This window comes from Pseudophryne corroboree, chromosome 9 (genome assembly GCF_028390025.1).
Source record: "Pseudophryne corroboree isolate aPseCor3 chromosome 9, aPseCor3.hap2, whole genome shotgun sequence".
NCBI classification, from domain to species: domain Eukaryota; kingdom Metazoa; phylum Chordata; class Amphibia; order Anura; family Myobatrachidae; genus Pseudophryne; species Pseudophryne corroboree.
The window spans coordinates 63,821,103-63,834,921 of NC_086452.1; the positions used below are offsets into that span (position 1 = coordinate 63,821,103).

A 13,819-nucleotide genomic window follows, 5' to 3' on the forward strand; every position below is an offset into this window, starting at 1 on the left:
CAACAACAACAACAACAACAAAAAACCTGTGGTGATATCTTCAGAAACCCAGTATTTCAGCATCCAGTGGGAAATTTCCCCCTGAGCACTAAACAGCTGGACTGTGCGGACTGGGATCTACATCTGGACACAGATCTGGGGGGTCTATTCATGAAGCAGTGAAACGTGTGGAGAAGTGAGCCGGTGGAGAAGTTGCCCATGGCAACCAATCAGCATTGGAGTAACATTTACAATTTGCATACTATACAATTGTACGGAGCAGCTGATTGGTTGCCATGGGCAACTTCTCCACAGGCTCACTTCTCCACACTTTTCACTGCTTCATGAATAGACCCCTGGTTCTTTATGCAGAGACTGAACCTACCTAGAGGGACATGTACTAAGCATGCTGATTGGTTGCCATGGGCAACTTTTCCACTGGCCCACTTCTCCACTTTTATCACTGCTTACTACATCCCCCTAAGGGCACCGTTACTCCAGAACCTCCAAAGATATCTATAAAGCATTGCTGCCCCCTAACAATTATTAGCATCTAATGATGTAGCCCCAGCATTCTCCCTACAGCTTTACAATATTAACCAGCAATGATCATCATATGGTGGGGGGGCGTCCCGTGCATTAGGAATGGTCTCTGCTGCCACCTCTGGAACCTACTTCTACATTCTGACCACCACCTGCCACGCAGATATTGCCCCAGATGGAGCATACAGCCACCTTGTATATAATAACCCCCTCAGTGGAAATCAGACTCCCACTATGAGACTAACAGGGACTATTCCCACTCGTGGGAACAGAACCTGTGGCAAGCGCAGCTCGCCACCGAGCCCGCAGCGTGGCAAGCACAGCGGAATCCCGCTGTCAGTATTGTGCCGCCGGTCACACATACCCAACCCGAACCCATCACATGCTGCATGCATTTCACAATGCTGAAACGGAGGTGTTACTTTTTTCACGTTTAACGTCTCCGCCGCAGCAATTATGTCAATATTGCAATCTAATGAGCTGATGCTCCCTGCTGCCCCCTACAGGGACAGAGTGGAAATACATGACTCTGGTGGGGAAGTCTGCTGCAATATCAGGACGTCTCCTCACTGTACAGACCAGCACTCTAACCTAAACATTTATTACTTGCTAGATTTGTTTTAATCTCTTATTTATTTGAAGAAGAAGAGTAGACAGAACACGTCGGCGGACATGAAAATAAAACAGTTTGAAGCCACTTTAAAGAAAGAAGCGACTTTATGTAAATAAGAAAGTTTGGGAGCCGGCGAGTACTCCGGATCGAGGCGCTTTAAAGCTCTGTCTGATGCCTAATGAAAGCGTTTGTCCACAGGCATTGGGGTTTTTATGGCGGATTGCTGAGGTTTCTGTAAGGAAAATAGAAGAAGGCCAGACCTGCCAGACACAGCTGGTCCCTTTCTACTTGGAAACACTCCACGGCCCTATTTAATTCGCACTCATGACACAGATGAGGTTGTTTGTCGGCTAAAATGGTTTCCTGCCGGGAGCTGGGACCTTGCAGAGAGTGTGACCGGTTCTCCGTCTGTAGACTCCTGTGCACTGCTACAGAGATTAACAGACAAGGAAAACAAGTAGCCCGGGGGCACTTAGAGGGTCTCGGGCAAGATGTCTTTGTAATGGCACCACGTCAAGAACGCTCTGTGGGATGAAAGCAAACACTTGTTAAATGACGGCCCTGCCAGGACCAACTGTGTGATTGTTCCTTCCAGTCGGAGCCAGCGTAGAGTCTGCACCTGTGCGCTTCACCATGCAGGCACTACCCATATGCCAGCATTAAGTATTAGTGACTCACTGTGCCCTGCGTAGAAAGGGCAGAGTCACGTATGATACAGGCTATGCTGGACTGTAGGTGTAGAGAACGGAATCATTTCCTAGTGCTGGCCACGAATAACGGTAACTACACTGCACCAGGAATTCAGGTGTTTTTTTGTGGCGCTGTATTCCATTCACTACGTTTCTTCCACATGGATGATGTAAACAAAAAAAAAATATGTCCGACTGCGCGGGAACAGCCACTGCTTCTGAATACCGGATCTGTACGACATGATTCAGACGATTATCTTATTTCTCATCTCAGCAGTCAGAAGGGGCAATATCCTGTGAAATTGCACTAAAAGTAAATTAGACTTAACACTATCTTAATCCTTTCTGCTCTTGTGACTGGATCCGCTAGTGATATGAATCAAATGTCTCACTGTAATAGGGAGTGATCTGTGAAAACTGACAAATTGCCAGGGAGACAAGACGCTTGGCTTAACCTCTCACTAGCCAGAGTGACAGCCTCTTACCCGAATAAGCCTGAAATATTACTAGAAAATTATATTTTTAGGCTATATATATATCTATTGGCTGCTGATTACAGGGGACCCTAGTGTGTGTGATAAGGAATTTATACTGTGAGTTCCAATGGGACAAGGACCAATTGACAAAATATTATGTGTACAGCCTTACATAGGTTCTAATTCAGAGGTGCTGGCAGCAGCGTCGATTGGTGGTCGCCCATCTGCGACTTTATACAAACGTCTCTACAATCTCCTTCCCTGGAGTACATCCCTGAAGCTGAATGGTCAAGGACTGAGACGACCACTTTCCCGATCATACAGATTTAGGGAGGGGCCTGCAATAAGCTCCGATCATTTCGGAGCTAATGAATTCGCCCCACTGAGTATTCAATTAGAGACGTTTTCAACCGTTTTGAAGGCATTTTCGCCAATGCCTTTTCACCTTCTTTTTTAAGGCAAAATGGCCACATTTTCGACGGAAAATCTGTTGATTCGCCAATCCACATGTTTTCCGCCCCTGCCGCATTTTTCGCCTAGGCAAAATTCCGGCCCTGCTATTGCATATGGTGAATCCCCATTTGCCCTAAAAATAGCGAAAAGCTCAGTTTTTCCGCCTAGGCGAAAACAACGGAGCTAATTGCATACCCCCCATAGAGTGCGACAAGAAATATGACAATATGGGTAACAATAAACAATCTGGTTGCAGTACTGCATAAATGTCACACAGTAAAATAAGGCCATAGGGTGATCAAGGAGATGGCAGTAATTGAAAACAAACATAAAGAAACCTTCATCTTTGCATAAAAGAAACAACTGAAAGGGGAGGGATGGGTGTGCTATATAAATGAATGATAAACTTTATATCCTATTAATACCCTCTTCAGACAGAACAGTCTGAAAGTCCCGGCAATTACCCGGCATTTCAGTGCCAGGTCGTTTTGCCGGGACCTGCCTGACCCCCCCCCTTTCACACAGACATGCAAGTTACCGGGTCGAAAATTTCGACCTGGTAATTTGCAGATCAACACGGGTATTTTGTCTGTGTGAAAGAGTCAACCCGTGTCTCCGACCCTGGTAAATTCCTGGGTCGAAGTCCCGGGAATTATAACACGGGTTGACCCTGTCACACAGAAAAAGGACCCGCGTGTTTCATTAAATTACCGAGTGGAAATGCATCACCCGGTAATTTCACTTTCTGTCTGTCAAAACGTGTATAACACTCAGAGGGTAGAGAGGTATTAGTGAGAAACTACACATTCGAGTGTTTCCATGTAGCCCATTGAGGGTGTATATTCCTATATATGCTATATGCTGACCAGTTGGACAAGAATACATCGATATTACAACAAATTTGGAGAAGATACCATACAGTATAGAGGGAGACGTCTGACACTCACCTTTGGTGTACCGGGTGTCATGATATCTTTCTGTGCAGAATTCTTACTGCCGGTAAAGAGAATACAGAGAAGGGGTCAGTAAAAAAGATAGATAAAATATATGTACAGTTCAAGTAAACATAGGAAAAACATTTTTGTATACAGATTTTGCATATCAGTGTTCTACACGGTTGAGTCACATTGTTATGACCACCTCCTACATTTGACGTTGGCAGCGTGTAGCCCATGAAGTACGTCATGTGTCGTGCGCTGGCTTGGTGGGTATATAAGGTGTGTGATAGGCCGTCTGCACACATATAACTCGTTGCTGTCATGGGTAAATGGGGCGATTTATCAGTTACAAAAAGGGATGATTAACGGCTGTCGGGCCAGGGGTGGTGGTATTTCTGACACAACGCAGTGTGTGACCTGTTTGTGTGCTGCTGTGGTGAAGGTGCATCGTGACTGGACAAATGGCACCATTGCGAATAACTGATATGGAAACTGCAGAGCACCACGTGCCATTGACGTGAGAGGTGGACGTCGGCTACGAAGGTGCGTGAGGGCTGACCGACACGCTACAGTGGAGCAGCTCACCGTCAAAATGAACCTGGGGGCTACCAGACGTGTGTCTACAATGACAGTTCAGCGAATGTCTGGCTGCTGCGGTTACTCTGGCTATTAGCTGGTGGTCATAGTAATGTGACTCAACCGTGTACATGTTAATAATAGATATCCCAGTTTCCCTCCTACGTATTATTGTACTCTAGCAAAAAAAAAAATCTAAAACAGCAGCTACTTTATAGTGATCCAATCAGCTGCACAGCAGAGGCGGCTGCTGCATGGCTCAGACCGGAGCACGGGAGCATGCGGCCTATTAGCTCATTAGTAGACCTGGCAGCGGTCCCACACTTTTCGCAGAATTGTCTCCATTTTGAAAAATGATCTGGCAAAACGCAAAGGAACGTGGGAGAGATATGGGCAGAACGGATGCGCCTTGGAAGTATTGGCGTGCGGCCTAAACTGTGAACTAGTGATACCACTGGGGAACGAGGTACATGATACATATTTCCGATTTGTGGCTCATGCCTCACTGACTTGACTGGTGACTACGGCGTTGGTCTACTTAATTATTGGGAATATTGGTTCAGCCTGCATAATGATACTCTCAGTTTTATTGTGATTTACAATATAACATACTGTAGTAACATAGTCACTGATAGGGAAAGAAGTAACATAAAAAACTAGGGAGAACAGAGAGAGAGAGAGAGAGAGCAGGTGGGTGGGTGGGTGGGTGGGTGGGGGGCTGACAAAGGGTATAATTGGAGTACGCAGTATTAGGTGTAATAAAAGTACAGCTTATTTACAAACATTGCAATTTGGTTAGAAATTGTCTCTAAACCACATAATCCAGTCAGATATTGTCTTCATTTGCATAATTTGAACTAGACATATGTAAAAGCTAATTTCTGATTGGATACTGTGGTCCCAGTTTAGTAAATGGGCAGCATTCCGTCAAGCAAATCTTATCACAAAATCTATAAGAATAAATTTTCATACCACAAGGTTCATATATATAGATTTCCCGTTGTCACTGTACATAATACGTTATTACATCACTGTTACAAATGATAACAATTCCCCTACAGTGTTGCTATGTGTAGTCATACTGCCATCAATGATCCAAATATCTGTGTACAGCTCCTGATACCAAGAGGGTACCCGGTCAGAATGTCGACACGTACATTAGGTCGTTATGTAAAATGCCGGCATTCACCAGTGTCAACATGGTCAAATTTGTTAATGTTGACATTTAGCATGTTGACACCAGAATGTTGACAGTACACTTGTGTGTTATTTTTAGGTTTAGAGATAGGTTTTAACGATAGGCTAAAATAGCCAAAACACTGTATGTTGACATTCTGGTGTCGACATGACAGACTTCGACATTATGAACATGTCAGTATTCTAGGCATGTCTGCATTGACAAATGTCGACATTTTCACCGCTGACTTAATGGCCATGTCGACAGTCTGTTTGTCAACATTTAAAACTTGCCGACATTCTGGTGTCAACATTCTGTTGACTTTTCATACCACACCCAGATATAGTGACACCTAAGACCTCACTGGTAAGTCTATTGCATCTCTACTACCCAAACACGACCACATAGTAAGGCAAAAGCAGTCAGTAGTTTGGTACCCTCTGAACAGGTGAAAGACAGACACGTAAATTACTTATAAAGTCACCGGAGAACATTGTATGTCCTATGTAAAATCTTCAAAGTAGTTTCACTAATGTGAACATGTCCATGTAGAGAATACAGCACAACATGCGTGTCGTTTAGCCAGGGAGCATGTGCGGTCACGTGACGTCTCATTCCTATTTCAACCTAAAGGCCCATTGGGTTAAAATGGGAATGAGAAGTGACTGTACTTTCTCCCCGTCTACACGGCAGGCATATTGTAAAGGGGCGTAGAAGTGACAGGCGGTAGTGGATTAAAGTTGGAGTAATGAAAAAATATTCACCCCATAACCCCTGGAGTCCTGTCACAGAATAAGTCATAGGGGTCCTTTATATTGAGTAAAGGCCTCAGATTGTTGAGAAATGTATGGAGACCACTTCACACCCACTGACACTTGGTCATCCTCTCCAGACCTGAATTAAAGTCTGGGTTGTCAACATACATTAGAGGGAGGAAGTGCCACCTAGGCCTGATGAAACGTCAAAGTGTCATAAACAAGTATGATACACGCATGGTGGAGATTAGGTAACAATCTGAGGTAGAGGAGAGAGGAGTCGTACGTGCTCCACATTATGACTGACCAAGTGATAACCTCATAACCTCTCTCATTTAGGATGGAATTTAACGATGATGGTAATTTCATCCCTAAGTAAGGGAAATTATTGAAGCTTTAGCCCCAGATTTGTCTGCTGTGGATAAAAGGTTAGGAAGAGAAATGTCAAAGGCTTTGTCCTCTCCAAAACAAGGCCATCTGCAAACAGGCAAGTTCTATATTCCTCCAAACCCACCTTCAGGTATATCTGTTTGTTTCCAGCTGCTGATAGTGAGGACTCACTTACAAGAGGGAAAAGTGTCAGTGACAGGGGCCAACTCTGCAATGGTGCACTGTCTATACTGATCGAGGATGACAATGAGTCCGGGAAGTTGTAAAATATCTTTGGTCACCTTCTAGTATGTTCTTACCTTGATGCCCATGGTATCCAATTAAGGCGTTCTGAAGACATATCCTGACCCAGTGCTGCAGGGCCCCTCAAGCCAACAATACAGCAATTGTTTTAAGACTTGGCGTCCCAGGTATAAAACCAGTTCACTTTTTGGGGCAGCATTGTCACCAACAATATACTATACAGCTGGGACCAATGGTGTAACTACCATATGTGCAGTGTGGGGCCCACAGCTGGGGAGAGGGTGGGAGACACACAACCCTGTCTTCCTTGTCTGTTCCATGTTTCTATGCAAGTTTTTTTTTCCTTTGAGGCATATAGGACCCTTACACATGTTGACATGGGAACCACTAATGACTAGGTACTCCCCTGGTTGGGATGACTGTAATTGGATACATTTAGTTAGGGCGAAGAGACGGGAAAGATGAATATTTTACATGCCATATTATGATAGATACATCTACTAGACTGTCTGCTAAATCATCATTAAAGTCCTTATGCTAAATACCAGAACGACCAACAGGGTAATCTTCCCATTTCTCAGTGCCTTAATGCTGTCCATTTATTTGGGTGATATCTTTATTAATTAGTCAAGGTGTCCTCAAAAAGTACTAGTCACTATTTCTGTAAGAAACCGTATCGCTCCTTAGTGGAGCCTTGGAACCTACAGGAGTATAGAGATTTGCAGTAGTCCAGAAGGATCACAGTAATCTTGTTCTGACCAGGAGTAAACAATATTTCTGCCCACTTTTGTTTTCGGTTGAGAAGCCAACGGTCTAAGGGGGACATTTACTAAGCAGTGATAAGAGCGGAGAAGTGAGCCAGTGGAGAAGTTGCTCCATCAACCAATCAGCAGCTCTGTCTAATTGTTACTTCAGTGCTGATTGGTTGCCATGGGCAACTTCTCCACTGGCTCACTTCTCCGCTCTTATCGCTGCTTAGTAAATGTCCTTCTAAATGTCGTATTATCTTTCATTAAATGCGTTTTTTGTCCATCAAAGGGTCCTCCCCACCTCTCGGATGCTGGTTACATAAAGGGATATCCTTGCTCCCCTGATCTGGGGAAGAAGGTTTGATTATATTTTCTCCCGAGCTAACAACCTAAAGCTCGTCTTTGGCGGATAATGGAAGGGCCACGTAGGGAAGGCCTCAAACGGCCACTAGGAGTGCAGAATGACTACTGGACATTTGTAGAAGGCTGGTGATGGTGGATCTCTTGAAGGTGGGAGTGATCAGGAGATTAATGGGTACACTTTACATTGTAATACCAGAAATCTGTAAATATTATTTCTCACCAAACAAAATCAATACTATAAGAAAATGAAAGAAACAAAATTAGATGTTTCACAATAGCCGGTTCTCTAGCAGTCGGACGCCCAAGTCTACTTTGCACAATGGAGCATGACATATCTTTACTGAGTGACTATGTTTAGTTATTTACCTTTTAATATCTCCTCCTTGTCCTTTGCTAGTGGCAATGTATGTAGGAGGCATTCTAGTAGTGTAAAATAAAAGGTGCCTCTGTAACATCCTGGAGAAAAATTTCAAGATAATCACAAAAGTTTCTTTCCGTTTAACATACAATCAAAAAGACACAATTCGTATTCGTTATTCTATAGACACAAAATGTGGTTCACATGTGGGATTGGGCAGGTTCCCTTTATCAATTGGGTTTCATTTATCCATCAGAGATAATTAAACTAACTTGGCACAAAGACAGACTAGGGTTCCTTCAAAGCCACATTCTGCCACGTACATTGGGAGTCATTCCGAGTTGATCACTCGCTAGCAGTTTTTAGCAGCCGTGCAAACGCTAAGCTGCTGCCCTCTGGGAGTGTATTTTAGCTTTGCAGAAGTGCGAACGAAATGATCGCATAGCGGCTACAAAAAAAAATTGTGTCGTTTCAGAGTAGCTCTAAACCTACTCAGCGCTAGCGATCACTTCAGACTGTTCAGTTCCTGTTTTGACGTCACAAACATGCCCTGCGTTTGCCCAGCCACGCCTGCGTTTTTCCTGGCACGCCTGCGTTTTTCCGAATACTCCCCGAAAACGGTCAGTTGACACCCAGAAACGCCCACTTCATATCAATCACTCTGCGGCCAGCAGTGCGACTGAAAAGCTTAGCTAGACCTTGTGTGAAACTACATCGTCAGTTGTGAAAGTACGTTGCGCGTGTGCATTGCGCCGCATACGCATGCACAGAAGTGCCGTTTTTTTGCATCATCGCTGCGCAGCGAACAGTTTCAGCTAGCGATCAACTCGGAATGACCCCTCCATTATCAATGGCGAAAATAAGTACAAGACTACATAACAGTGACTAAGTCAGGCCTCAGAGAAACACATCAACAATGGTTTTGTGGTAGTGATTTGTTATATATGCTATTGGTTGTTGCACTGTCTGCCAATACAAATCCCCCTCTCCCCCGCCTCGCCGCCGCTCCCCAAGCAATAGGCCTGAAATTTAATAACGCCATTTCCCCCTTAAGACAGGTTACATTTGAAACAATTATATATTAAAGCCAACGTCCCCAAACAGGACTGAGCTGTAATTTTTGGGTTATTAAAGTAATTTTTTCTGATGTAAATTCTCTGGCTAACATGCTGTAAACAGCAGCAGAAATAAATTATTTTTCCCTGATTCAATTTGTCAGGTCACAAATCACCTGGAGGTCTACGGAATCTTGAAATATGTTTCAACCGCTGCAAAGGCTGGTAGGAACATTTACAGCGGGCGGCCCATTGCCCCTGATCCGACATACGTTTCTTGTAGCCCCCTGGCTCTGATGGATGGGAGGGGGGTGGGGGGGGGAGACTGTGTATTTAATAACAGAATTTGTATGCGAGCCCGCAGTCAGGAGCTAAGGATGAGCAACCAGGAGGCGGCAAGTATTAGAAGACGCTCGCTAAACAGATGCTTACAATAGAAAGAGACATATTAAATCAGATCTAGTCCGTATTAATATCCAGGCGCTCCCGCGCATACACACATACTCACACTCCAGCACACACAGCCGCCCCTCCAAAACATCAATACATTTTTATGAGACTTTTTTAGGAGATCAGCACATGAGATGTGACAGAGAAAACGATGCCGCTGTCATGATCAGTTTGCTGAGGGCACTTTAGTCCCAGATGCTGAGCAGCCGTGGCATGGGGGAGAAATTGAATTTGGCTCTCTTTAATGCTCCTATATTTGGCAGATGGCTGGCTGCGTGGAAAAGAGAAGTTATTGGAGAGGATATCTTCTGCGGGAGCTACATGCTTATCCTTGTCTAGCCTATCCTAGCTGTGAGCTTCAGAAAACAAGCTCCAATAGAGAACAGATGCACTGCAGAAGTCCAAACGCCACTAGTACCAAACCCACTGGTATAATATAGATTTATGCTCCCTGCACCTCTTCCAGATACGTAGAGGCGCTATCTCTTAATTTCTGATGTTTCGTTGGGCCAAGGCGATCATTGCAGTCATCACTGCAAACCCTTCACTGCCAATTTCATTTACCGGCATATCTAACGGTATGATGAAGAGGATGCATGGAAAAAATGAAATTCAGAAGTAGCAATAGAATGGCGCCATCCGGTGGTCAAACTGTAACTTGGCTCTCAGCCACAGTGGCCAAACTCTGTACCTATGAACCGAAATACAAAAATAAATCTACCCGCAGATAGGCCAGCCGACCGAGCAGCTGATTTGGTAAGCTATACACACAAATTGGCCACTCGATATGTCTGGCCATTGTCAGCAGTTTCTGCGGCAGCATCAAGGGTCAGTCTGCGAGTCGCTCGTCCACATATCTAGATGCATCAGAAGATGCGGGGCTGACGCGATATGTCTGTGAACACCTACCGATTCCCTAGCAATATATCGTTCGACGATCAAATGAACGATATACTGTAAAAAGTGTGTTCCCAGCTTTAAAGTTAAAAGAGAAACGGTTTAGACTTAGAAGCCTGAAATATCATTTATAAAAATCCCCAGTTGATGTACCTTATATGCTTTGGTGGCAACCTGTAGCATCTGGAGAACTACAAGTGCCAGCATGCCCTGCCAAATGGTATTGTATTTTCACACCATGTGGAGAATCACAGAGCGCCTGCCTATACCTCTAACCCAGTAAATCTCCCAATGATCTTACACACAGAATAGTCTGCACTGTCCCCCCGGTGATCACTTATCCAGCCTGGGCATTGGAATAATGATCCATTTACCCAGTAATAGCCCATCCCAGAATCTACACTTCCTCCTCTGCACCTCAGTGATACATGTGTTTTAAATGATAACATGTACACAGGAAATTAGTAACCAAGTATGATATTAATAGCCTGGCATGACACTTTTAATTAAGGTGATTTACACAAAGTTATCCTTTGAAAATAAAAAACGCTACCCTGCATCCCAATAAAATATCATAATTGCAGCCAATCTTTTTTTTTTTTTTTTTTTACTTACCGTTTGTTCTAATCTGTTTGGGGAATTGGTAAGTAGTTTGTTACAAAAGACAACTTCATTTTCTTGCTTTTAATCTCTGCTTTTTTAGCTGAAATTAACGGCTGTCCAATTTTTGTAAATTGTGACATTATGAACCATTCCTGGAATCCACAGACAAAGTCATTTCAGGAACTTTCATTGTTTATTCAGTCATAATGTTTCTTTTCACTGTATTTTTCTAGAAATGCTCAGTAACACATACAAGTAAGTACAGTATATGGGGGACTACTTATAAATGCAGTAGTAATCCTTCTCCAACTTTTTTTGCAAAATAAAAAGGATTATTCCTGCCTTATTTACCAAATGGTAAACAAGATCATTGATGGTTGATGGACGATGTCAAATAGTTTTGCCATCAATGGCAGAGATCCAATGGTTCTCCACTATCGATGGTAGAGACACCACAATGGTGCCCCCCCCCCTTAATGCCAGATAAGGAGCACAGCTCCACCCCCTGATGGACACACAAAACCCCGCCCCCCAGCCTCTGATTGACCGACGGCTTGCTCATGCATAACAGAGGGATGACCGTCGGTGGTTAAAACCATCGGTGGATTACCTGTGAATTGTTTTGTACCATCAAAGTTAACCATCGATGGTACAATCGATGGCCATCCCTAAGGCAAACCACTATCTACCGCTTATCGCTGTCCCCATAGACCTTTATGGGGATGGCAACCTTACTCAATTTAACAAGCTATGGGGGTAATTTCAATTTGATCGCAGCAGGAAATTTTTTAGCAATTGGGCAAAACCATGTGCACTGCAGGGGGGCAGATATAACATTTGCAGAGAGAGTTAGATTTGGGTGGGTTATTTTGTTTCTGTGCAGGGTAAATACTGGCTGCTTTATTTTTACACTGCAATTTAGATTGCAGATTGAACTCACCACACCCAAATCTAACTCTCTCTGCACATGTTATATCTGCCTCCCCTGCAGTGCACATGGTTTTGCCCAACTGCTAACCAAATTCCTGCTGCGATCAACTTGGAATTACCCCCTATGCTTTTCAGTCCAATCACTCATATCCACATCAACAGCCTATGTATAAATGGAATCTATGGCCCAGATTTATCAAGCCTTGGAGAGTGATAAATAGCACGGTGATAAAGTACCAACCAACCCGCTCCTAGCTGTCCTTTTTTAAACACTGTGGGGCAGATGTATTAACCTGGAGAAGACATAAGGAAGTGATAAACCAGTGATATGTGCAAAGTGATACACGCACCAGCCAATCAGCTCCAATATGTAAATTAACACTTAGATCTGATTGGCTGGTGCCTTTATCACCTTGCACATATCACTGGTTTATCACTTCCTTATGTCTTCTCCAGGTTAATACATCTGCCCCACAGCCTGTAACGTTGCAGTTAGTAGCTGATTGGCTGGTACTTTATCTCTCTCCACTTTATCTCTCTCCAAGGCTTAGTACGTTCACTATACACATGTGCAGATGATAGCCACATGTGCATACCCCGTTTACCCGATGCCGGCAGCAGTAGTAAAACTCTTGGTGTGAAGATGGGCGTTCACATGGGCCCACAAAGGAGCCCTGGCTTGCTAAATTGCAGTGGTACATCATTATGTAGGCAGTACGGATGGTGTAGTGGTGAGCATTACTGCCTCACAGCACTGAGGTCATGGGTTTGATTCCCACCATGGCTCTACCTGTGTGGAGTTTGTATATTCTCTCCGTACTTGCGTGGGTTTCCTTCGGGTACTCAGGTTTCCTCCCACAATCCAAAAATATACTGGTAGATTAATTGGATCCCAATAAAATTAACCCTAGCATGAATGTGTGTGTTGTTGCCTTATAGGTAATTGTCTGCACTTAGTATAATATTAGGGCAATGGATATTGTCTGAATCAAAATATAATTCATTATAAATAGGCGATGTTACCATAGTGGACAGTATACTGGATATATATAGTAAGGAATAGATATGAAATAAGTTTGAATGTATGAGGTAATGTTTAGCTGATTTAAGAAATTAGGTTTGTGTATGTGTTTATATAGATATACTGTATATTTGTGTTTTACAGCAAGATGGTAAAAAATAGTGTAGGGAACAGGTTTATTCTGCTCTAGTCATAAATAAGGCCAGAGAGGTTACAGTAAGATCAAGAGTCATTGTAGAGAAAAGGTATTAGGCCATAAATGATAATAGGTATGTGACAGAGCTCTGTTGGTCATTGGAATTCACAGGTGTGCTTACAGTAGATCAGAATCTACTGGTTTGTCTATTGTCCAGTGAAGGTTAAAAGCTAGGGAGTATAAATTAACTACTATGAAAAGAGATCACATCCATTGATAAAACATTGTGTAACCGACCCCAGGAAAACTTGTCAATACAACAGAACTTTGGATGAAAAGACATTCCAGATTTTACAATACTATACTTGCTTAAGGCAGTGTGGACACCACACTTTTATGACACCATGCCTCCGTGAACAGGACAC

At 43.5% G+C, this 13,819-nt stretch overlaps 1 protein-coding gene across 2 annotated transcripts in view; it reads right to left on the bottom strand.

Moving 5' to 3' along the window:
- Positions 1 to 13,819, bottom strand: part of RNF220 (ring finger protein 220) — a 355,867-nt gene that overhangs the window by 105,260 nt on the left and 236,788 nt on the right. For both annotated transcript variants that reach the window (XM_063939465.1, XM_063939464.1), the window contains exon 3: positions 3,701 to 3,746. In XM_063939465.1, the coding sequence (XP_063795535.1) occupies positions 3,701 to 3,746 (46 nt within the window). The remainder of the gene's footprint in view (positions 1 to 3,700; positions 3,747 to 13,819) is intronic.